Genomic DNA, 25,830 nt, shown 5'->3' with positions numbered 1-25,830 from the left:
GCCGCCAAGACCTGGAACACCCTACCCATCCATCTACGGTAGACCCAGGACCTGCTGACCTTCAGGAGACTTCTCAAGACCTGGCTGTTCGAGCAGTAGCAGCACCCTCCCCACCAGCGCCGTGAGACCCTCACTGGTGAGTAGTGCACTTTACAAAGGTTTGATTGATTGATTGATTGATTGTTTGTTTGTGGGATTCGTGGAGTGGACAACGTAAAGCTGAATATCATGCACAAGGGAAGAGAACCCTGTGACAACGGAAAAGAAAGAGGCTACTGACCCTCAAGCATAGGTGCTGAGCTTTGCCTCCAATGTCCTGGGGACCATTTCAGTGTTGTCCATGCATACTAGGCCAACCAAGTACTAATCCCCACCCCTAGCTCTGGATCTCAGTAGTAGGTATGGCGAGTAGTCACATGCTTCTCAGGGAATTAAAGCTCAGGCTAGCCTTGCTGATGAGGAGTGATACCCCCAAACTGGTCCCAGGATGCTTGCTAACCGTATAGGGAGGACCTGGTCTGGCAGTTTGAGCTGATTGCATATGCCTGGGTCTAAACTGGGGTGATGTGTCAAGCTTAAAAACAATGGATTTAACCTAGATCTGTGACTGGGGGTGAATGCTTGATTTACTCAGCATTCAATACATGAGTCATCTGTTCTTTTTACTTTTAGAAAGCTGGCATTTCTCTGCCAAAACCAAATGTGCCTTTCTGCAGTGTCCAGGGTCATTGTGAATGGCTCTCCTGTGGCGTGTTGTGTATTCCTTCCAGATACGTGGGTCAAAAGGACCTAGATGTAGGAGTGGGCCTTCCTGATGGAATGGCATGGGAGGAGTTATGCCCTGCCATGATCACACTTTAATGGACTCTGCCAGCAGCACACACAAAGGAACCTGACACCCGGCCTGTTCTTGCCTTTGTTAAACTAGGCAGTTTGAATCCAAACCCATGAGAAGGGGTTGAACTGAACCAAAATGAATTTGGGAATAGGTCAGGGATTGATCCCACACAAAGGCTGGCACCTCTCATCAGAACACTCCTGGACCTGTAGAAGATTCAAAAGAAGGACTGTCCTGCTGTCTAAAGGAGGAATGCTAGACATGCTTACTTTGAACCCAGGATCTCCAGAAATGACTTCAATGGTCAGTTAGTTGACCTCCTGATAGAGCTATAGGGACTCAACAAGCTTCCATAGACTTCACTGCAACTGCCCAGCTGACCACCTCCTGGACCTGCCTCTGACCTGCCGGAGTGAGTCTTGATCTCCAAGAGAAGCCCCCTAAGTCCTGGATCCTTGGCTAGCATCAGAGTGGACCCATCCTGCCTCACAAAAGAACTCCAGGTGAAACTCCTGAAGTTTTGGGCTCCTTGGGGACAACCACGCCAAGAATCAACCACCGATATGCCCATCATCATGAAGCTAATAATCAAAAAGAGAATGGACACTAGTTTCTGCAAAAAACCAATAGTTTTTTATCGAGAACCCTCATAGACTTCCTGGAATTATCGTAGCGGTATATCTTTTTTCCGCCCCATCAGGAGTCCTGGCATAGCCATTGGGTCAACGATTAACGTGCAGGATGCCTGCCTCACCAGAGGCTACTTCTGGTATTTACAGAAGGGTCCAGAAATGAAAAAGGAGGGGGAAAAAAACTCTTTAAAAAATAATGACTTAGTCAGGACTGTACAATTTAATATCGAAAAAAGGGACTAGTCACTATAATTAAGAACCATTGTGATATGTAGGTAGTTGAGTTATTGGGCTACCATATCATTATAAAGGAGTGTCGACATGTTTCAGCTCTCAGGGCCCACAGGGGTCAGGGGAGCTTTCGTCAGGACAGAAACAAAAACAAACATACATAAAGAAAAAACGCACACTTTTGGTGTGTGTTGCGAAAGTGGTTAATTGGAATTTCCAAGCTGTAAAAAGAAACCAACAAGGAGCTTGTATCAGTTGGTATGCATGTGAGGTTTGGCATACTAGTGAACACATTATCAAGCATTATTTATGCTAACAAAGATTAACCCTGTTTGTAAAGGTAATCGGGAAAAAGGAGAAAATAGGAAAAACAGCGGTCTGGGGAGGGAGTGGTATTCAGCCATGCGGCTGCTAATTGATCAATGTCTTAAGGACGGTGGTCAGACATCAACCTTCATGTGTTAACTGTTTGTTGATATTTCTGGGGATCGGATCTCTAGATCGTTACCATGTTTTAGATTGATACACATGGTAGCGGTTCTATATATAGTTAACCACATTGGACATCAAATCATTGTGACTGTTCTAAAAATGCTGTATAAGCCGAAAAACGGTATACCGTGGATACCCATGCACACACCAGTGTTTTACCTTGTAAGTTCAGTTATTGGCATCAACAGGGACTGGGAGTCGCTTCTGGATTTTTACTAAGTGGGAGACAATGGAGCGTCTATGGTTAGTTGCAAGGGCGTTCTTACCTGATCACTGAAGGAAAACAGGAAAACGCCATTCTTACCCATGCGGCGCGGATTTCGTGCCTTGTGCTGACTCTGCCCCTGGTTGTGGGCGGGTCTTAGTTCTCCGGTCTTTTATACTGATCAAGGACACTGAAAAAGGACTATTGTGTGTACAGAAAGAACACTGTAAGATGGTGGAATGTCTAATAGACTTTTCAGCTATCATATACTAGTTTGGATCTTTGCGTTTAGGAGTTATAGCCACAGATTTCTCATTCTCCTGCATACGGTCAGGCAGGATTAACAGAATTGATGCCATGGGATGTGGTCATTCATTCCCACTATGTCTGTCTTTAAACGATCAACCCATCTCTGTTCTTTGTTGAATAGAATTTGCTCAGCGTTTTGATCTTTAAAGTCTAGCATTTCCAGGACTGTCCATTTTAGGTCGTCACATGTATGGCCAGCCTCTACAAAGTGGGTGCAAACTTTAGTTGTGTTTTTTTTCAACCTAACATTGCTCCGGTGTTCTCCTATACGGAGTTTGACTTTGCGGCAGGTCATGCCGATATATTGTTTTTGACATGGACATGTGATTAGATAAATCACGTGTGTCGAGTTGCAGTTTGTATGGCTTCTTTGAGTCCATAGTAAGCTGTCATTTAATTGTAAGGTCTTCGTGCTGGAGGTAAGTTTGCAAACCCCACATGTACCGCATGGATAATGTCCCGTAACTGGCATCATATGTACATCTCTGATGCTTGACCTTGGAAGTATTGTCTTCGGTCTGGTGTGAACAAGAATGTCTTTTATGTTTTTTGTTCTTCTATTTGCAAACCTTGGCTTCGGCCAATTCAGGGTTCCAGAGGTTAATATCTGCCAGTTCTTCTTTAATAGTTTCTGAACATCATAGGTAGCTGGGCAGAAAGTTGTTACACAGGTCACAAGGTCTTTGACTGGTTCTTTATTCGTGCTTTGTAGGAGACAGTCTCTGGGCTGATGTTTAGCCCGTTTTTCGCACTTCCTTATTATTGCCGGTGTGTAGTTTTTTTTCTTCATTTTTTGACTGAGTTCTTCTGCTTGTTTTTTATAATCTTCTTTTTTACTACAGTTCCGTTTGTGTCTAAGAAATTGACTGTATGGGAGATTATCTCGTAGGGGACGAGGGTGGTAACTGTAGTATGACAGTAAACAGTTCTTGGCTGTCGGTTTAGTGAAGGTCTTGGTCTCCAATCTTCCATTTTCGGAGAAAATGGTAAGGTCCAAGAAATCAATTGTTTGCCTGTGCGATGTAAAGGTGAATTTCAGCCATGGGTCTCTGCCATTAAGCCAGTCTATGAAGATGGTAAGATCAGATTGTGTGTCCCATATGAGTAGGACATCGTCAATATAACGTTTCCAATATTTGATACTGGAAACGTAAGGATTGGTGTTGTTAAGGATGCATTCTTCTTCTAAGCGGCTCACATAGAGTCCCGCTACCGAAGGCGCAAATGCACTGCCCATGGAGGTCCCATGGCATTGGAGAAATAGTTGGCCGTTGTACTCAAAGTAATTCTCTTGTAGAGCCAATCTGCAGCATTCGAGTATAAAGTGACGGGGGGTCTTATATGTCCAATCTTGCATGAAGAGAAGATCCTCCAACATCTTCAGGGTATCTTCTTGGGGTAGACTGGTGTAGAGGGATTCCACATCCAGTCCTACCAGTAGCATGCTATCTTGATTGAATTCTACATCCGCAATCTGATTTAAGAGGTTTCTCGTGTCCTTTAGGTATGTGGGCGTTTTTTGGACGAATGGTTTTAAATATTCGTCCGCAAATTTCGATAGTGGTTCCAACAAAGATCCAATTCCCGATACTATCGGGCGTCCAGGAGGAGGGAATTTGTTTTTATGAGTTTTGGGTAGCGAATAGAAAAATTGTATTTTGGGGCCCTTAGGTGTTAAAAATTCTGCCTCTTTTTTTGATATCCAACTATTCGTTTCGGCCTCATGTACCATTATTGCGATCGTGTTGGTTAATCTCTCAGTGGGGTCGGTGTCTAGATTTTTGTAGAAAGTTTCATTGGACAATAGAGCCAGACATTGTTCATTGTATCCTTCTTTTGTGAGGATTACCACCCCGCCACCCTTGTCTGCGGGTTTGATTATAATGTCCTCGTTGTCTCTTAGTTCGGATAGTGCTTGTTTTTCTTTGTTAGTCATATTGTGGTAGGTTTTTTTCTTATTGTCCATTTCGTCGATCCCTTTCATTATCGCTTGTTCAAACGCTTGAATTTCAATGGGCACTGTTGTGGATGGTGGGCAGAACTTAGATTTTCTTCTTAGATTGGTATCTCCCTCCGTCACTTGGTTTGGTGAATTGCTAAAGAATGCTTTCAATTTCAAAGTCCTGCAAAATTCAGAGACTTCACATTTGAGCTTGAATCGGTCAGTAGTGGGTGTAGGAACAAAACCGAGTCCCTTGTTGAGGAAATTTTTCTGGTCTTCAGTCAGAGTTATGGTGGTCAGGTTCACTATGAGTGAGTCTTCTTGCCACAGCCCGTAGGGTAGCCTGGATAGGCAAAACGACAAAATCAATACGCGGAGACTGCATCATTATAACGTGCAGAGATCCCTCAACAGTAGATTATATTTGTGCTTGGCCTCAGCTCGACAAAAAAGGGGGGATTGATGCTAGACATCTTTCCTTCTTCTATCCCCCAGCGAAACAACAGTGTAATTCTCCACCCTGGGCATGGCACCAGCTCCCCAAAGAGCCGTGGAACCAGGAGTCATGGTACCAAGCGCCATGGAAACAGATGGAACACTCCTATGACTATATAGTTAGGGGCGGACCGAGAGAAAGGCCCAGAGAACGACAGAGGCCATATTGGCAGGACAGACCTTATCAAACCTACGAAGCATGGCAGGGCTTTCCAACCCAAAACCGTTTTGATTGTCTCGAAATGGTCGACTGACCAACCCGGGACAAATCTAGCAAACAAATACCTGATATCACTCCACAAATAGCAATTACCAAGCAGCATGTAACATCCCCAGAGTCTGAGGCACTATCTGCACACCAAAATAAGTTTCCACCAAATATCCCTCCAGCAGAAGTCGATACCAATTTGGGAATATGCATCCAACAAGCCGCAGCGAACATCAACAGCTCGACAACACCCGCAACTGCGAAGGAAACATCAACCCTGAGCCTGGCCATTGCCTACTGGAACGTTGCAGGCTTAACCACAAAAATAACTTGTCCTTCATGGCTCGACACAGCAAGGAGCCAACAAATTCTGTGCCTGCAAGAGACCTGGCGCACAACTCCACTTCATTTAGCGGGCTACAAAACATTCTTCACCAAAGCAGTACCTAGTACTATGGGAAGACCAAAAGGTGGACTTATGATTTATTTTTCCAATACCGTTCCACTCACCGTGAAACTATTAAAGGAAACATACATCTTCCAAATCATTCAAGTCACACAGCCAACGGTATCAAAGAAAAACTTACACATATTCATAAATTACTATAATAACACCGGCACTCTGGAATGCTGCTCACACCTAGACGAAATAGCGGCATATTTATTCTTACTTCAAAAAACACATCCCAATTCCACACTCAACTACATCTGGGGAGGTGACTTCAATTTAACATTGTGCCCAAACTACAAAAACGGGAACTGCGGGCTCCAGAACGAACTCGGAAATCCCATCCCCCACTTTGTGCACACGTCGGGTGGAAACAAACTAAATGAAATCCTCTTCACCCTGGACCTTGACTTTGCCAATGAACTAGTCAATCCGGTGCAGGACTTTCTACCCACCTTTCACGGGCGAGGATGTCTGTCTACCATCGACTATATTTTAGCCTCAAACTCCTATAAAGGGCAACTAAAAAACTACAAAACAGAACAGGGTCTAATCCAACTAGCGACCATTATCCTCTTAGTGTGGAAATCCTCATGAAGAAAGCTGGAACACTCTCTCCAAAAGCTAGCTCCCTTGACCAACAATCGCTGGCCATGAGGAAGACAAATGGCTACGCAATTAAATGGTCAAAGATCGACCCGGAAGAGATAACACAAAGGGTCCTAGAAAAAACGCATCTCTGGTTAACGAACTGTCTGTCCCCTGAGGCACCCCCAGAATTAATTACCACCTCCTTTTATTACATCCAGGAAGCAATAAGGGACGAGCTACACATAATCACAAAAAACAAGCCAAGACTTCCCACCACGAGATGGTTCGACACTGACTGCCGAAAGGCCCTTACATCTCTCAAAGAAGCCTTAAGGCAGAAACCGAGAGATCCCCAAATAATCTCCCAACGGAGAAATATTTACAATAACGCCCGGAAAAATCGCAAAAAGCAGATAAAGCAAGATCTATGGCTTCAACTACATGACAGTGCATCTAGGAAAGATAGCACTGCTTTCTGGCAGACCATAAGATCACCCTTTCTGACTAACATCACCGACCCAAACCACCTTGATGTGGCAATATCTGAGGAAGACTGGATCTCCCACTTTTCAAAAATCTTCGGAATACCAACGGGTGCTGCTCAAATAATCCAAGCACAAGACTCTGAACCAGCCAAGAGAAATATCTATCCCATTAGGCTACGCTTTACCCTCAACGAGGTCAGAAAGGCAATTAAGGCCTCAAAACCTGGCAAGGCCCCCGGCCCAGACGGGGTCCCCATGGACCTGTTCCTACACAATGTCGATTATTGGTCAATAATAATCACACGGGTAATGGCAGCAGTCGCCGAAACCGGTCTCTTCCAATCATGGTCAACATCTACATTATTACCCATTTTCAAGAAAGGGGACCGCAATGACCCTGCATGCTACCGACCGATCTCCCTTCTGGACTCCACGGGCAAGATTGCAGATCGAATACTCCTGGACCGACTACAATCATGGGCCCGGGAGAATAACATCATTACTGACCTGCAATATGGTTTCCAGAAGGGGCTCGGAACGGTGGAACAGGCACTAAACCTCGTCCTTCTGGCTGGAAAGTACGCGCGCGCTAAAGGAGGCAACATCTATCTGATCTATGTAGACCTAAGTGCGGCATTCGATTGCGTACAGCATGCAAAGCTATGGCAGATCCTGGAAAACCTCGGAGTGGACCCTCCCATACTAGCCTTCCTGAGAGAGCTATATACCAACGCAGAAGGTCGAGTCCGTTTCGGCATTGGCGGTGAACTATCACGTCCCTTTAAAATATCAAGAGGAGTAAGGCAGGGGTGCGTGCTGGCTCCCTTCCTGTTCAATCTATATACAAACGGGATTGAACAGGCCATTCTGGAAGGGAGCCAGGACCTCCCGCAGATAGACCATCGCCCGATTCCCATCCTCCTATATGCCGACGACTCTGTCATCCTGGCACGGACATCTAACCAACTCCAGCGACAGCTAAATAAATATGTGACTTTTATGGACTCCCTGGGATTAAAAGTTAATATCAAAAAAACTTTCACAATGACCATCGGACCAAGACCGGGAGTCTCCAAGCCCATATTCATTAACAACAGCAGATTAGAAAAAACATTGGTGTACCCATACTTGGGCATTCTAGTGGAAGACACAATGACCTGGAGTAAGGCAGTGGAAGCTAGAAACCTTAATTTTCGTCGTGCAGTATCAGCATTAAGTGCTTTCTCAAGGAAACTAGGCAAACCAGCTCCAGCGGAACTACTAACGATATACTACGCAAAATGCCACAGTGTGGCTACGTATGGAGCAGGCATCTGGGGCCATGGATGTATCGACCAACTCCAGGTTACTGAGAACGCTTTTATCAAATACATCCTAGCCCTCCCCCAAAGCTCCCCGATCCTAGCTTCACATCGGGAGCTGGGTATGGAATATATGACCGACACCATACGATGCCAGCCCATCCTACTGTGGCAGCGTATATGGTTTAACCCCGAAAGCCATATCACCCGCTCCCTCATCACCGAATGTCTCGGTCTAGCGTACTGGAAGAAAATACCTTGGCTCAATTATATTCACAAATTCTTTCTAGATCTTGACTGCGAGCACTACTTCCTCGAACCCCCTTCAATAGAAGATATCTCGAAGAAACAGTTGAAGGAACTATGTATGGGTCACTTAAGGGAACTCCGCAACCAAGCTGAGATTACCAAAAAACAAAATGAAAAATCTCGCACACTGCAGACAGCGAAACTCATACAGCCATACCTGACATACTTCCTTTCAAACTATGAAAAGTTTTTAATTACAAGACTCCGGTTCAATCTTTTTTTCCGTCTGGTCTCATTTCCAGAAATGAAGATCTGGTCCAGAAATCTGATGAGATGCCCTTGCGACAGAGTCTCTGAACAATCGACGATACATGTTGTCCTTTTCTGCAAATACTACAGACTAGCAAGGAAAACATGGATTTTGCCCCTCCTCCGCTCAAGTGGTCTCAGACAATCATATTCAGCACTCTCCCACTTACAATCTCCGAAATCCCCGCATGAAGCAAAAATGATAGCGACCTTTCTTAAAATAGTAATATCAACTCGTCGCAAAGTCAACTCCTAAACTTGTATCATCTCCATAACAGTAATCCACTTTGACATCTTTTGTTCGGTACAGCGATGCCAGTTCTGTGATGAATTGCATAGTGATTTTCTCTTTTTGACTATGTTTTATTTCTCTGTTTTAAAATGTACTTTTCATGATTATACAAATCTATAATCGAATAAAAGTTGATGAAATGAAATGAAAATGAGTCTTCTTGCTCGGTCCTGGTTGAGCTGAGGCCATGCTCCTTGTTTGTACACTGGGCTGTTGGTCTTGCCACCTGAGGTTTTTCTTTTTGCCTCTCGAAATGTTCTGGCCTCTCCCTAAAAAAGGCTGTGCTTGATGTTGAACAGCGTTGTTTGGCATATGTTGGTTTTCCATTTGTTGCTGTTGGTTGGCGTTGGGATGAAAAGGATTCATCCATCCAGCAAAGGGAGGCATGTATGGAGGATAATATGGTATTGGATTACCATGATAGAAAGGTGGTCTTTGCCATCTATTTCCTCGTCGGGGGCGTTGGAATCTAAAATTGTTACGACCTCTTCTTGGTGTTGACCCATCAAAACTTGCTTCTGAACCTTCTGATGAAGTCCCACCAGTGGAGTCTCCATCTGATCCGTGACTTGTGAAGACAAAATCGTCCTTCGAGTACGGATGCATTTTCTCTTGGCTGAATTTCTTCAGTTCTTTTGATATTTTTTGGAGTTTATTTTGCGTCAGATATTCTTGCATATCATCAATTTCTTTTGTGATTTCATCTAAGCGTTTCTTGTACACTTGGGGATTTATGTTCTTTTTGAGTTCATTCTCGCACTCTTGTATTTCTAGTAATAGTGCGTCTGATAGCCTTTTAGCTGTCTTGACTATTAGGACTAAATAGTCTAGTGTACATTTCCATGAAATGGAAGACCAATCACGTCGAAAAACTAGATCATGTAAGAAAATTCTGGGTGCATTTGTGACCCATAAACCTTTTGGAGCGGATTTGGATCTAAGATATTCCGTCATGATTATTCCGTGTATTGCAGTCCGGATCTGTTCACGCTTTTTATTAGTTAAGGTGTCCCACTCATCTGTTTGTGCTATTGTTTCAATAAGTTCTTGGTTTTGTAATAAAGAATGACCTGCTAATATTTCGTCGATGTCGCTCCCTGAAAAACTCAGACCCATGTTATCCACGGTATACCGTTTTTCGGCTTATACAGCATTTTTAGAACAGTCACAATGATTTGATGTCCAATGTGGTTAACTATATATAGAACCGCTACCATGTGTATCAATCTAAAACATGGTAACGATCTAGAGATCCGATCCCCAGAAATATCAACAAACAGTTAACACATGAAGGTTGATGTCTGACCACCGTCCTTAAGACATTGATCAATTAGCAGCCGCATGGCTGAATACCACTCCCTCCCCAGACCGCTGTTTTTCCTATTTTCTCCTTTTTCCCGATTACCTTTACAAACAGGGTTAATCTTTGTTAGCATAAATAATGCTTGATAATGTGTGCACTAGTATGCCAAACCTCACATGCATACCAACTGATACAAGCTCCTTGTTGGTTTCTTTGTACAGCTTGGAAATTCCAATTAACCACTTTCGCAACACACACCAAAAGTGTGCGTTTTTTCTTTATGTATGTTTGTTTTTGTTTCTGTCCTGACAAAAGCTCCCCTGACCCCTGTGGGCCCTGAGAGCTGAAACATGTCGACACTCCTTTATAATGATATGGTAGCCCAATAACTCAACTACCTACATATCACAATGGTTCTTAATGATAGTGACTAGTCCCTTTTTTCGATATTAAATTGTACAGTCCTGACTAAGTCATTATTTTTTAAAGAGTTTTTTTCCCCCTCCTTTTTCATTTCTGGACACTTCTGTAAATACCAGAAGTAGCCTCTGGTGAGGCAGGCATCCTGCACGTTAATCGTTGACCCAATGACTATGCCAGGACTCCTGATGGGGCGGAAAAAAGATATACCGCTACGATAATTCCAGGAAGTCTATGAGGGTTCTCGATAAAAAACTATTGTTTTTTTGCAGAAACTAGTGTCCATTCTCTTTTTGATTATTAGTTACTTGCATAGGGGAACCGAATGGACTCCGTATCCTCTTCCCTCCCTTTTGATATTAACATCATCATGAAGCTACAGGTATGATCAGCTATGGGCGCACACTTCAGCAATGACCACCATGTCTTCCATCAACACAAAGCTCCAGCAATGACCCACTCTTTCCGCCAGGCAGCGACCACCCTCATCAACCACGAAAGCAAAGCTCCAGCTTTGACCTGCTCCTCGCACCAACAACAGACTCCTTTTGGCCCCCACCAAAACCAAGCTCCAGCCGAGGCTACGTACATCGACTTGGACTGTGAGAGGGTAAACTCTTCAGTGGGACAAGCCTAGTCCCTGTATCTGACCCACACTCCATTGCCATTGGCCTGAATGTGTGACATTGACCCGGTCCAGAGCAACCAGATAACCGCAAGTGGTGCTTTGTCTTTTTTGGCACAATTTTCACCTAAAATGTTAAACATTCAAAAATCTGGTTCTACTTAATAGATATTTATTGTTTTGGTTTTAATTAATTCATAAAATGTTTCTATTGTTTTCTAATTTGGTTTGGGATTTTTCTTATGTTTTGTTTTCCCTTTATTACTGTTTGAGTACTGCATAATTACCGTACTAATTTCCTCTCAGCTAAGCCTGACTGCCAGAGGGTTATTTAGTGACTTTTGTGTTTCTTTTTTCTCTTTTTTAGCTTCTTTTCTCTTTAAGTTTCCCTATTTGACCGGACAAGGATTGTGCTTAAGATTTTAGTGGGACTTCCACCCGTCTCAACTAATAACTAACCATGAGCGCAAAATCCGTTCCGCTCGCGGATTTTGCGAATTTTCGGTAAATTCGCGATCCGCGAACTTTCGCGAATTTACCGCGAATTCACAAATCCGTGAGCGGCGGATTCCGGGGGCAAAAGTTGAAGCCTGGCTGGCCTGTCAACTTGTAACTATTTTACGATGGCGCCGGTAAGCTGCCAGCGCCATCCTAAAATAGTTACTAAGTTAGCTTCAACATGAAGCTCTAATAGATAAAATAATTATCTATTAGAGCTTCCTGTTGAAGCTAATTTAGTAAGTATTTTAGGATGGCGCAGGCAGCTTGCCGGCGCCATCATAAAATATTTACAACATGCCCTTCCTGTGAGCCCAAAAACAATCGGAGGCGTCGTCGAGGCAGGTGTGCCTTCTTCCCAAATCTACCGTGGAAAATCAGCTGTGATGCTGGATAGAGGCCTTTGCATCCTTGACTTTCAAGAGCGCAATACCCGTGCTGTTCCTGTGACCAGGAGCTTCTTTCTCTTCATCTGCTGAACTGATCTTTCTCTGACCTTTTATACACACAAGAAGCATGTGTTAACTCGCATGGAAGCCCTGCCCGTTTGGCCCCGCCCACACACTCGCGGTTTGCACCGTCTTCCCGCCATTCACCCACTATGATGGACAGCTCACTCAAGGGACCCCTGCGCCCTTCGGGGCGATTGCATAGTAACACACACATGGTCGCTCGAACTAGTTGATGCTAAAATTCAGTGACTCATTCATTAGCCCAAAAACAATCGTGAGCGTTGTCGAGGCTGGACAGGTGTGCTTTCTTCCCAACTCTACCGTGGAAAATCAGCTGTGATGCTGGATAGAGGCCTTTGCATCCTTGACTTTCACGAGCACAATACCCGTGACACAAGAAGCATGTGTGAACTCGCATGGAAGCCCTGCCCGTTTGGCCCCGCCCACACACTCGCGGTTTGCACCGTCTTCCCGCCATTCACCCACTATGATGGACAGCTCACTCAAGGGACCCCTGCGCCCTTCGGGGCGATTGCATAGTAACACACACATGGTCGCTCGAACTAGTTGATGCTCAAATTCAGTGACTCATTCATTAGCCCAAAAACAATCGTGAGCGTCGTCGAGGCTGGACAGGTGTTCCTTCTTCCCAACTCTACCGTGGAAAATCAGCTGTGATGCTGGATAGAGGCCTTTGCATCCTTGACTTTCACGAGCACAATACCCGTGCTGTTCTTGTGACCAGGGGCTTCTTTCTCTTCATCTGCTGAACTGATCTTTCTCAGACCTTTCAAACACACAAGAGGCATGTGCACTCACATGGAAGACCCGCCCCAAATCCGCGGATCCGCAAATCCGCAAAATCCGCTGACTTTGCGGATCCACGATCCGCAAATCCGCAAATCGTGGATATGCAAAATCCGCCCATGCTTACTAATAACCCAATTTCTTACAAGGATAGACTGCATATAATGCCCCTTGCTAATATAACGGTGCCTCCAATAGATTGCTCCTCTCTCATTCACGGGTAGAACTTCTGTTGCTCATGGTAGATTTGGTGTAATATTCCATGATAGTTTAAAATTGCCTACAATTCTCCTTTGTTGCCCCTCGGCTTGTTCCATATGCTACTCCTTAGTAGTTTTAACAATGCCTCCAATGGAGGCATTGTATTGCTTCTCCATTGTATTGCTTCTCCATTATTTCAAGAAAATGCACCATGGTAAATGAACAGTGCCTTCAATATGTTAGTCTTCTTTTTCTCCTGGGTGGACTCTACACAATCCTCCTTGGATTAGAACAGTGCCTTCTATTGGTCATTCCTCTGTCGCTATTAAATAGATTTAAAAAAATGCTCCTTGGTGACTTAATAGTGCCTCAAATATACAGCTCCTCTCTAGCTTTGGAGCCAAATCCAATGAGTGAATCTTGGGGGTTTAACAAAAACTAAAATGATTTGGCTTCTCTAATGCCACTGGATGAGCTCTGAATGCCATAATAAATTCCACTGATGTAAATCAATTGCAGTTTCTAAGAATGACACTGCTCATATCAGCATGCCTAGCTGAATCACAGGCCTGTCCTATCTTTTTATGTACAGAGGTCTCCAATATGACTGCAGAGTCTCCACAGTTGTAAACTTACTATTAACTCATACTTTGTGAATAGCCAAAAACAGTAAACTTTCACAAAAGTGTAGGTTTACCTTTGTGAATAGGTCTGTCCTATATTTTTATGTGCAGAGTTCTCTGCCCTGACTATAGTCTCTCCATAGAAATAAACTTACTATTAATTTGTAGTTTGTGAATAGCAAAAAATAGTAAACTTACACAAAAGTGTAAGTTTACCTTTGTGAATCAGGCCCAAGTGTTTTCAAGAAGGTCTTTTATGCCAAACAGTCTTCTTATTTTCTAGCAAACCTGAAGGGAACATCTACTTTGTACAGCCTTTTACAACAACAAACACATTTCTATATCTCCAACTTCAAAAGCACATATACACCGTGGGGCATAAAAACACACACGGGCATGTACATTATGCAAAATAACAATTTATATTTTTAGGATTATTGGTAGGGGCAAATGTAGGTCTGCCACTGGCAATAAGGCCACTAACACAATATAGTGCTTTGAATAGGTCTTAGAAAATAATTCCTATGCTCAACCCTTGGTAGCTTGGCTGCAAGCAGGCAGGCTTAACTTCAAAGACAGGTATCTAAAGCATTTAAAAACACAAATTCAGTGAATAATTAAGACACAAACCATAATAAAAATCCAACACCAATTTATAACAATAGGAAATATTGTTATCTTTAGAATTACTCCAACACGACAAAAATCCAATGTTGGGAACTGCAGTTATGAATTATCAAAGATTTAGCATTATATAGCACTTAGAAACTTATAACACCGGATTAGGATATCTATTCGCAATACACCGGCTCAAAGTCAAAGTTTCAGGCCGACAGCGATGGAGCCCTGAGGGGCTACCACTCGTGGTAGGTCCCGTCACAGTTTTTACCTTCGGACTTGTAAACTTTCTGGAGCTTTTTCTCGTAGCTTACCTCGATGCTCTTCACCAGGCCGGATTCGGTGAGGGTTCGCTGGCCTCAGATTTCTTCTTCTCCCAGTCAAACTCTGGAAGTTGGACTTACAGAGCTTTTATTGGGACGAACCTGGATTGCTTGGCTGGCTCGTGGTTGAAGGCAGGCGGCTTGGCTGACCAGGTTGAGTTGGTCCCCCATGGAGCTTTTTCCAAAGTTGCCCCAAAGAGCTCCAAACTTCTGGAATTTCTTCCTGAAGTTCACCAAAGGATCCCAGTGTCTCAAACTCACTCCAATGGTCTCGAAGCTCCAAGATGATGCTTGAAAGTTGAGGACTTCAGTTCACACAATCCACTTGGACAAAACCCTGACAAACCCACTGGTAGTTCTCCAGGCTGAGGATCCTTGGTGGTGATGTTCCAGGTGAGCTCTGTTAACCTGTAGCTTGCAGGGAGTCCACTCTTTAGTTCTTTTGCAGCAAGGTAATCCACAGGGCTGTAGTTTCAGCTGGTGCAGTTTTCAGAGGACAGGCCTTAGAATTTGCACCCCAATTCTCAGCGTGGCAACGTCTTGCGTTCTTAAGTTGCAAGTAGCAGACCTGAGAGACTCTGCCCCTCTCAGATACTTATTCCAAGTTCTCTGGGTCAAGCAGGAGGTCGCTGCTGACCAATGGAGCTAGGCAACTCCCCAAAAATATGACCACATCCTGTAGAGTGTGGCATTATTTTGTCCCAGAGTGCACCAAATCCTCCAAATTCATAATGGCAGCAGGGAGGTAAGAGCTGGCTAAACTCACCCCTAGGGTGGCTACTTTACATAGACTCTCCCCCTTGCATCTGTGTATTCCTTCCATAAGCCTTGCTCTGCTTTTAGGGTCAAAAGAGTGAAGTTGTAAATGACATTGAGGCCTCCTCTTCTCTTTGGAGACCATGGTTTATGACTCCTCCCCCTGCTCTGGCATTCCTGTGTATCAGCACACTGCCCTCCCAGCAGATCTGGGTAAAGCCTGGGGCTCTTTATCACCTCTTTAAGGCAGCCTGGCTAATCCACTTAACTCTGACCAATCAGGACAGACCAATGGAAGTATGAATCTGGACTTACATCCAAGAAAGTCTTATAACGTCTTGTCTGTACATTTTAGGAGAAATTTAACAATATCATATTGTGGGATTTATCACTACCATTCTGGGAAGTTGTTGAATGGAAGCTCTATCATTCTCCTATCAGGAGTTATTAGTTAATAACCTATTGCCATGTTAACCTATGTGGCAAGGGATTTGCAATGGGAAAAATGACTTGGGCCATTTTTCCAGCACTAGAGTTTATAAAAACATATTTTATAAGTACTTCGCTTATATCTACAGGACCCCCACCCCATGGAACAACTAGGGGAGACGTTGTGGGTTCTGAATCTGTAGAAATATTGCAGACCCTCCCTCAACAGTGCTCCTAGTATCAAAATCGAATTTGGGCAGCACTTTATCACAATGGGCGGAGTGAAATGTGAAGTTTCACTTAACCCATGTCATATAAAACTAATTTTATAAGGGTCTGCCTTGTAAATACCTGACCCTCACCCCTGGACACCTAGGGGAGACCCTAGGGGTTCCTAATATGCCAAAACATTCTAGGGTATCCATTTGTAAGTGCCCCAAACACCAAAGTCGAGTTTGGGCACAATTTACTTTTTAAAACCAATCCTGCCACCCAGGGCTACTTTTAAACTGACCTCAGGCTTCAGCAGTGCACACATGCAAGTGCAGAAAAAGCTGATGGCCTCTAAACTGCCATTCCCTTTTGTGGACTAGGGACTTCTAGGTAGTTTTACTTCCCCTGCCCTATTATTTAATGGGGTCTGATAAGGTCATGCCAATCACAGGGGTACCCCATACCGCAGTGTATCCTAGTGTATATTGGTGTTTTCACTGTATTCAAAATGTGTCTCTTTCAGCGTAGCACTGGCCCAGTGCGCCCAGTATGTATGTCCCGGTCTTACCTATATCAGTGTGTAGAAAACATTTTTTTACAGAGCCAGAAGGAGGTTGGTTTTCGGGTGTTATTCAATATATAACATGTAATTTCAAACCAGAACTGCAGATTCGAACCTCTACCCCGTGTGCATGAACCAGCCTTGTTTTAAAATGGGCAAACATGTAATAATAGGCCTCATGGTGGAGGTCAGTTTACTTATATTGTATATGTATTCTGTATTCAGAGGGTGCTTCTGTGAGCTGTTTAAACTGTGTTTAATAGGGCCTGTGCACTGTGTTTTCTGGCCAGCAGAGGGAGTAAAGTGTTATTCAAACAGTATTGTTAGATTTCAAGTTAGTGAGGCCTTTACATGCTGTAGTTAAAAAGTGTGGATTAAGCCTGTCTGTTTCCTAGGAGATTCTGAACAGGAAAAACAGCTCCCCAGCCCCCACCCCGAGGCCAGCAGACCATTGGCTATTCAGCTACCAGGCAAGTCTGAGCCCTCCTCTCACACCTGTCCAGGCCCCTTAAGGCCTTGCTGGGTGCACCCCAAATCATTCTCCTCCATCTTGTGAGTTGCAGCCTACCTGTGCCCCAGACTACAGTGAGCAGAGTCCAGGAAGTGGTAAGGAGACAGACTAGTGCGGTCTCTTCAGAAAACAAAAAGTTGTTTAAAAAACAATTTTCCCTTTCTGTGATTACTGTCTTTGCCTGTGGTTGTTACAGTATAGAATTGTAGTTTTGACCTGCCTGTGATTGACTATTTTATAACCTGTTTTGTGTTTTAAACTTGTGTTTTTTCCCTGCCCATGACAGCTCCCATTTAACTTGTTGAATTGTGAGATTTGAAGTCTAACCTCTGTAGTTTATCCCTCCCATTCCTTGGTAACAAATCTGTTTTCCCGCAGAATTTCTCCTTTGGTCTGTGCTAAGACCTGTATGCTAAAACAGTGCACCCCCAGCCACCATTTTGTGCTCACAAGCCAGTGAAACCAGCCCCCTGCCTCCCTCTTTCCCCCCCTGCAACAGGGATATTCTACATCAGAGGGTGCTTCTGTGAGCTGTTTAAACTGTGTTTACTTGGGCCTGTGCACTACGTTTTTTGGCCAGCAGAGGGAGTAAAGTGTTATTCAAACAGTATTTTTAGATTTCAAGTTAGTGAGGCCTTTACCTGCAGTAGTGCAAAGTGTGGATTGAGCCTATCTGTCTCCTAGGAGATTCTGAACAGGAAAAGCAGCTTCCAACTCCCTGGCCAGCAAACTTTGTCTGAGATGTCTGGGACCTTATATGGTCTGCTAGTGGTTGGTACATGTTTACACTGATTGGTGGTTGTATCTTGTGTTTCTATTGGATTAGGGTTGATAGCTTCATTGGTTGGGTATTTGAAGGCTCTTATTGGTTTCTGGGTCTGTGAAACAATCATTGTAGGGTTGGGACTAGGGTTAGGGTTAGGATTTCTATTGGAAGTAGGGACTAGGGCTTCCTATGTTGTTGGTTGTTGGGAGTAGGGTGGGGCTAGGGTTAGACTTTTAATTGGAAGTAGAGACTAGGGCTTCTGGTGTGATTGGTTACTCGACTAGTTTTGGGACTAAGAGTAGGGTTAGGCTTTCTATTGGAAGTAGGGACTAGGGCTACCTGTGCCATTGGTTGCTTGGACTTGGGTTGGGACTCCTGGTAGGGCTAGGGACTTTATTGGATGTAGAGATCATGGTTTTTGAACTTAGTGGGTGCTTGGACTTGGGCTAACATTGGCTGTACGGTCCTGGTACCCTATTGGTTCTAGATTTGAGGGCTAGTGTTGTGATTGGATAGTGTTAGGGCTAGGATTCTCATTGGCTGAAGGGGTCACCTGATTACTAGGGCTATAAAAGGCCAGGCTTATGGCGTCTCAGCCCGGGCGTCGAGGTTAAGGGCGGAGAGGATAAGGGCAGTTGCCTGTTTGAGCCTGTTAAGGGCGGAGAGGACAAGGGCAGTTGCCTGTTTGAGCCTGTTAAGGGCGGAGAGGACAAGGGCAGTTGCCTGTTTGAGCCTGTTCGAGACTGGTCGGGACTAGGGCCAGAAATTATGCCCTTTTTCTCATTTAGCAATACCCAGCCCACACCATCCACATCCACAAACAGAGCAACACACTCACACAAAATGTACACCACGCACAACACTACCCCTCCTTGCATCATCTGACACATCTTTTTACTATACCGATTCCCTAAAACAAACCTTTCTAAACTCTTCCCTCTGACTCCTCCCCTCCAAAACTCCTTTTTACTCATCCAAAAGCCTCCTCCTATTGCTAAGACCTAAAAAAAAATCCTTCACTCTTTTATCCCTCCACTATCGTTTTCATTCAAAATTAATAGACTATCATGTTCACTTCTCAAATTCCATATTCAACTATACTAATATACTACCCAAATAACTGAATAACATATCCACTACTCAAATTACTTCATATTTATACTATACTCATTTTCAACACTAATCCTTTGTGGCTTCCGGAGTGGCGTGCTACTCGCCAGAAAAGCGCTTCAACACCCATCAGGGGAACAAGTGCTATATGAATGCAAATCTTTCTTCCCCTTTTATCCCTCTGCTATTCGTCTCACTCTAAGTAACTGACTAATATCCACCACTGAAATTACTTCATATTTCACCATATTAATTCACCACTAATCCTTCATAGGCTTCCTGAATAGCGTGCGTCAACAAGCGCTATATAAATACAAACCTTTGTCCTCCTCTATCCTTCTGCTATCATTCCAGATCCAAATAACTGACTAACCTATCCACCACTTAAAGTGTACTTGCATGTTTCACTATACTAATTCAACACTAATCCTCTATGGGTCCCGGAGTAGCGTGCTACTCACCGAAAAAGTGCATTGATGCCTCGTCAGGGGTAGAAAGCGCTATATAAATGCAATTACAATACAATATATAAATTATAACTAAATTCCTTCCAGCACTTTAGACCCAGCCATTGTGTCTCTGTACGAGGCTTATGTACAAAAGAGCCGAAACACAGTGTTAATAGCGCCTATGGATGTAGGTGTACATATATAACATAAATAAATTATTATTTAGATCCCAGATATGAGCTGTTGCATCAGAACCACGTGTGTTTCTGTTCAACACCTTTTTTTACTAGTGCTTAGAAAACCTGTCGTTAACAAGTGCCTTGTGGAAGCTGTACAAAAGGGGGTGGTGATGGACGGAGCATCTGAACCAATCAAACACTCACACCCAGTCAACAGATCTGGGTTTAATCCATCACTGTTCTTTATCCCACTCTGCCACCCCAGTTCAGACATGGCCACATGCAAATCAGTCTGACCCTGTGCCTCATGGGAACAGTCCAGCCCGAACTGCCAAGCCATGCCTTCCCTGGACCGGAAACAAGCTTCCTAGGACCGGTTTCTGGCATTCCAGCCGTTGTCAGCCAGGCTTGGTTGAATCCAGTGGCAAAGTGAGCAAGGGACTCACGTCTGAGCATACCGTGCCAACTTATGGCGAACAAAGCGGTACAAAAGAGGGTGGTGATAGACGGAGCATCTGAACCAATCAAACACTCACACCCAGTCAACAGATCTGGGTTTAATCCATCACCCTTCTTTAGCCCACTCTGCCACCCCAGTTCAGACATGGCCATATGCACATCAGTCTGACCCTGTGCCTCATGGAAGCTGGTCAGTTTATTTGAGCGAATATTGAAATTATCATTTCATAGAGTGCGCAGTGATGCTTTCATTGGGATGCTGATCTATAAATAACCGCTCTTTTCTATACATTGCTTAGTTTAATAACGAGTGATGGCAAAACGCTGCTTTGCCATCACAAAACGCTACTAGTTTAATGTGTTTTGTTAGTGGAATTTCTCCTACAACATCCGCATCTGAATAAATGAAGGAAGTTCGTTGTACCAGTTTTTTTGTTTTAATTTGTTCGTAAACTGTGTGTCTTTCTCAACTTTAGATTTCTTTGTTTTTTATTTTATGTTATGTAATAATTTACATTGGTTTCTAAAATACATAATCACGAAACACCCTTGCATTACAATGTGCAATATATCTTTTTTTTATTTGCGGTATTTCCTTTGGTGCAGGAGAGGTGGGGGGAGGGGCGGGTAGTAGTGAAGAGGGGAGGAGGGGGACGTGTATAGTCACTTCTCTGAACCATGGGAGGGAGGCCGCCCGAGATCAGTAACACAAGCTCAGAGATTTGGGGACACTGAAAGTGGGAAGACATCAAATGGTTAAAGTGCAATGTTGTCACTGTTTCCATGCTACATTGATAATAAATCTAACCCTTTCTACTTCTGTTTCATGTGAAAAGTTGCTTTGTATTTGGATATTCGCTCCTGGTCTGCGCTCTGTTGGGGGTCCTCCATAGATGGCTGAATGAAGGTATTGTAAAACTGATTTTAGGTGGTAGCGCTTTGTGAGATTGCCGCCAAAGCCATCTTTACTACCCAGGTCTTCCTCTGTGTCAGTGGAACCTGGGTGGAGGAGTCGGAGGATTACACGTCACATGTATCAGTTTTCATAGGCAGGGAACAATCAAATGCTCAATAAATCTGTTAGTATAAGTAGAAAAAAATCAGTAATGATTATCCACAACACCAGTGGCTAGGCTCAGACAAAACTATTTAAGAATGCGTCCCTTGGACTGAGGGAGAGAAAACATACCTCTGTGTAAAGTTTGCGTCCATTTCACTGCAATGTAACAGAGGCACTGAGCCTGTGCAGGCTAAATACGGCTAGGAAATGTGCACATGTTTACTTTCATTGAGCAGCAGCTGAGTGCTGGTCATGTCTAATTAGACCCAGCGGGGGAAACCCTAATCTGTCTGGCAAACAACAGCAGCTGTTCAGAGAAGTACCGCTTGCCGCTGGAAGACAAGCATCATATTTAAAAGTTATCGCACAGCTGACAAATACTAGCGTGGAAAGTTTTTGTAGAAAAGAACCTGCAAATGCATGCAATACCCGATTGACTGAGTAGCAGTCAAAAGAGGAAATAGCCTGTGTTAGAATTGTGAGGAATAAAACCAATAAAGGCCATGACTGTATAGAAAACAAGCCCGGAAGTGGTGCAGGCGTCAGCGCGCTTGTGCCTGCTGCAGTGAAAGGGAAAGCGCTGCGTTTTCCCATCTGTTTCAAATTAACGCGACCGCAAGACGCTGCGCGATAATTGGAAACATATGGCGCTCATGCTGGTTTGCGCAGACCCTAGGCCACAGAGCAGACAAGGCAGACATGCACCCCCCTTGGGCTAATTGCGTGCTGTCTTTCCTAGAAAGACAGCACGCAAAGCCAAATAGCAAGTGAAAAATTCCAAGCACATGCGTGTTTTTGGAATTTTAAACCCCTTACAAAATGCCTCGCAGAGCAGCGCATGCGCGCTGGCTCAGGTGAGACCTAAAAAGTTGGGAGGTGCCCAGGGCACAGGATGACTTTGCAACAGTGTGCATTCAGACGACAGATACACCCTCCCAAGCTTCATTCACACCTCCCTTAGGTAACTATTAACCCACGAATCAGGATATCTAGCCTCCTTTATAATGGAGTAAGTTTGCATGTGTGTGCATATGAACTGCTCACAGATGCTCTTTACATATTAGCTTCAATAATACTATTATTTTTTGGGTAAAATCTGTCAGGTCTTACAATTACTTATATAAAAAAAATTCTTCTTACATGATCTTACGATTTAGAGGTGCCTAATGCCATAAAGCAAGATCTGTGCTGTACACTGAGATGACACTCACATACTATATCAAATACAGTAAAATAACCAACCTTGATGCTATGGCAGCTGGTGGAGCAATTTCTTGGTGTGGTGCTGTGTTGGGAAGCCGTGTGTCCACAATAAACAGTTTCACAGTGGGATTTGTTGCTCCAGCCTATGACAAACAGTAAAAAAACTCAATAAACGAATTGCAGGGTTACTTCATTAGCATCATATGGATAATACCATTATAAAGGAAAACAAATGTGCAACTGTTGTAACTAAATAAAGCATGTTTCACTATAGTGTGTTATGCGAAAAGTGAAATATAGTCTTTAGTTGACATTCCATTGTGTAACCCAGAATGCAGACTGTAATTGCACAAGGAGATCAGCTTTGAGGTAACCAAAAGCTGCAACTTTACACATATAGGGAATCCAGGTGTTGGTGCTCAAACATTTGTGATATTTGATATAGCATGGGCCTAACTTCAATGAGCTGCTGATTGCTTAAGGAAGATTCAGGTTGTATTAGATGGATCTTCATCGTGAGGTGCTGTACAGAAATATTATGATGTGGGATTCCTGTTTGAAGGCAGGTTATTGCATTCAGGATGCTTGATCACTGAGGGAGTCCTATATGTTTTTCCATATTCATCAAACTCACCAGTAGTACATCTGGAAAGTTGCACACAGCACAGCTTTTCAGGTGGAGTAGCAAGTGCAAGTAGCACGTGATTTTTTTTAAATGCTGCTATTTTCCAAATACATATGTCCATTGTGCAACATGCTCGGAAGGCCTTGTATAACACTGGACCTAAACGTTTACTAACCAGAGTCAAATTTTACAAGCCTTCATGCAATTTAAGATCAAGCAACCTGGCCATAGGCAAGACAATACGTATTACGAAAACCAGAACTGGTGGATGCTTGTTTTCGTATTTGGTGGCAGCCCAGTGGAACCTTTTACCTCTGGCTCTCTGCTTTACTATCAGTGATCTTCATTTCAGAAAAAAATGAAAATGTGGCTGTTTTCAGGATAACGCCTCTTTGTTTTATGTTTTTACTTCGGCAGTGGAAAAATTTAGATAGTAGCTTGTGAATACCCCCAGCTTTTTGAGTTGTTAGGTTTCCAAAACTTACAAAGGAAATCATGTCTTGTGATCATTTTGGGCACAGCTTTGAGGCATAAATGAAGTCATTGAGCACTGTAAATCGATCTAAATTGCTTTGAGAATGGTTGTACGTCATTACAACGCTTGCTTTTACTATGCATGTTTTCACTGAAATTTTTTAAAACACATGCCTTTACAATGCGGTCGCCAGTAGGTATATATAGTTAGGATTTTTTCTCTATGGGATTTTTGAAAATTCTATGTCTAATAACTTTGGCGTTTGTGGACGGAATTGGCTGCAATTTTCAGGAAAATGGAACATTTTGTTTCTGAGCAGCCCCTGACAATTTGGGGGGGTTTCATCAAGGGGGGGGGCGAGAAAAAAGGGGGGTCCCAAAACGCGTTTTTCCCATGTTAATTTCCATAGGGCGGTTGGCCTCACTTTTAGCTCGAACGGCTGAATGGATTTGCACGAAACTTGGCAAAATTGTAGGGACTGTTAGCCCGATGTGCCTTTGCTAGGTCTCAATATATGTGCCCCAGTGGATTTTGAGTAATTTAGGTTCAAAAAAAGATATATATCTGGGCGGAGCCTAACCACACATCTGATCTGATTGGCTGTCAGCACTTCATCCAAGAAGTGTTGGCAGCCATCTTGGGACCAATATACTTGATAGCACCTCATTAAAAAGCATTGTAGTTAATAGAGGGTTTTAGGACTTTAGTTACATTATAAATCATTTGTTGATGGTACCATACTCGTTTTAGGAATTGTGGTGGGTTCTAAGGTGATTTTACCATGTGAAAAAACCTTCTGCTGTGATATCATGAATATTGTTTGAAAGAAAACTAATATCTCATGATTTTCCCACAGTGGTTTGGAAGGGGATCTATAAGCTAAACTGAAAGCATATTTTCTGTACATTCACATTATCTTTCTCAGTCATGGAAAATGAAGTCTGACATTCTCAGTAAAACATGTACATCCAACAAGGACAGAGACTGTCAGTTGATTCCTTTGTGTTCTACTGCAGCCTCCTAGAGTGTTCTAAAGAACAACTAGAGCGCTAACAGTCCTACTTATTACAAAGGTATGGCACACCTGAAGCCATCTTGATTGGAATAAAGTGGTAACTCTTAAAACATTTAATTTAAAAAGAAACAACATGAGGGGGTATATTTTGCCATAGAAAGTATGATTAGTGCTGCAGAATGAAAAATTAGGGCACATTTTGAGTGACTTCTCAAATCCTTTTCTATTTCATTAAAACATTCTGACATGCAGTCTCCCAAAATGGCCACCAGAGACAAAAGAGCCCAAATGTAGCCCAAATATCACCCAGATGTAGCCCAAGTATAGCCCAATGACAGAATGTCCCAGAGTGTTCTAAACAACAACTAGAGCGCTAACAGTCCTACTTATTACAAAGGTATGGCACACCTGAAGCCATCTTGATTGGAATAAAGTGGTAACTCTTAAAACATTTAATTTAAAAAGGAACAAAATGAGGGGGTATATTTTGCCATATGAATTATGATTAGTGCTGCAGAAAGAAAAATTAGGGCACATTTTGAGTGACTTCTCAAACCCTCTTCAATTTCATTAAAAAATTCTGACATACAGTCTCCCAAGATGGCCACCAGAGACAAAAGAGCCTAAATGTAGCCCAAATATCACCCAGATGTACCCCAAGTATAGCCCAATGACAGAATGTCCCAGAGTGTTCTAAAAAAACAACTAGAACGCTAACAGTCTTACTTATGACAAAAGTATGGCACACCAGAAGCCATCTTGATTGGAATGAAGTGGTAAGTCTGAAAACACTCAATTTAAAAAGGAACAACATGAGGGGGTTTTTTTGCCATAGAAAGTATGATTAGTGCTTCAGAAAGAAAAATTAGGGATCATTTTGAGTGACTTCTCAAATCCTCTTCTATTTCATGAAAAAAATTCTGACATGCAGACTGAAACATGCACTTTGAATACCAGCAGCAGATGTCAGACGTCCCTGGTGAGCAGTAGCTTTACTACAGTGATCTAATGTGCAACTAGAGTGCTAACATTCAGAATTTATGGCAAATGTGTGACACATCTGAATGCCTTCTTGATGGAACCAAAGTAAACAAGCATTGAAAATGCAATAGATCTCGCCC

General features: G+C 43.3%; 1 protein-coding gene across 4 annotated transcripts in view; it reads right to left on the bottom strand.

Annotated features, from left to right (window-relative positions):
- LOC147731545 (dipeptidyl peptidase 4-like) overlaps positions 1-25,830 on the bottom strand; it is a 688,588-nt gene that overhangs the window by 202,176 nt on the left and 460,582 nt on the right. For all 4 annotated transcript variants that reach the window (XM_086956608.1, XM_086956609.1, XM_086956611.1 and 1 more), the window contains one exon: positions 22,634-22,737. In XM_086956608.1, coding sequence (XP_086812734.1) covers positions 22,634-22,737 — 104 coding nt within the window. The remainder of the gene's footprint in view (positions 1-22,633; positions 22,738-25,830) is intronic.

This window comes from Lissotriton vulgaris, chromosome 2_1, assembly GCF_964263255.1.
Source record: "Lissotriton vulgaris chromosome 2_1, aLisVul1.2, whole genome shotgun sequence".
NCBI classification, from domain to species: Eukaryota; Metazoa; Chordata; class Amphibia; order Caudata; family Salamandridae; genus Lissotriton; species Lissotriton vulgaris.
This window is presented reverse-complemented; position numbering and strand designations above follow the sequence as displayed.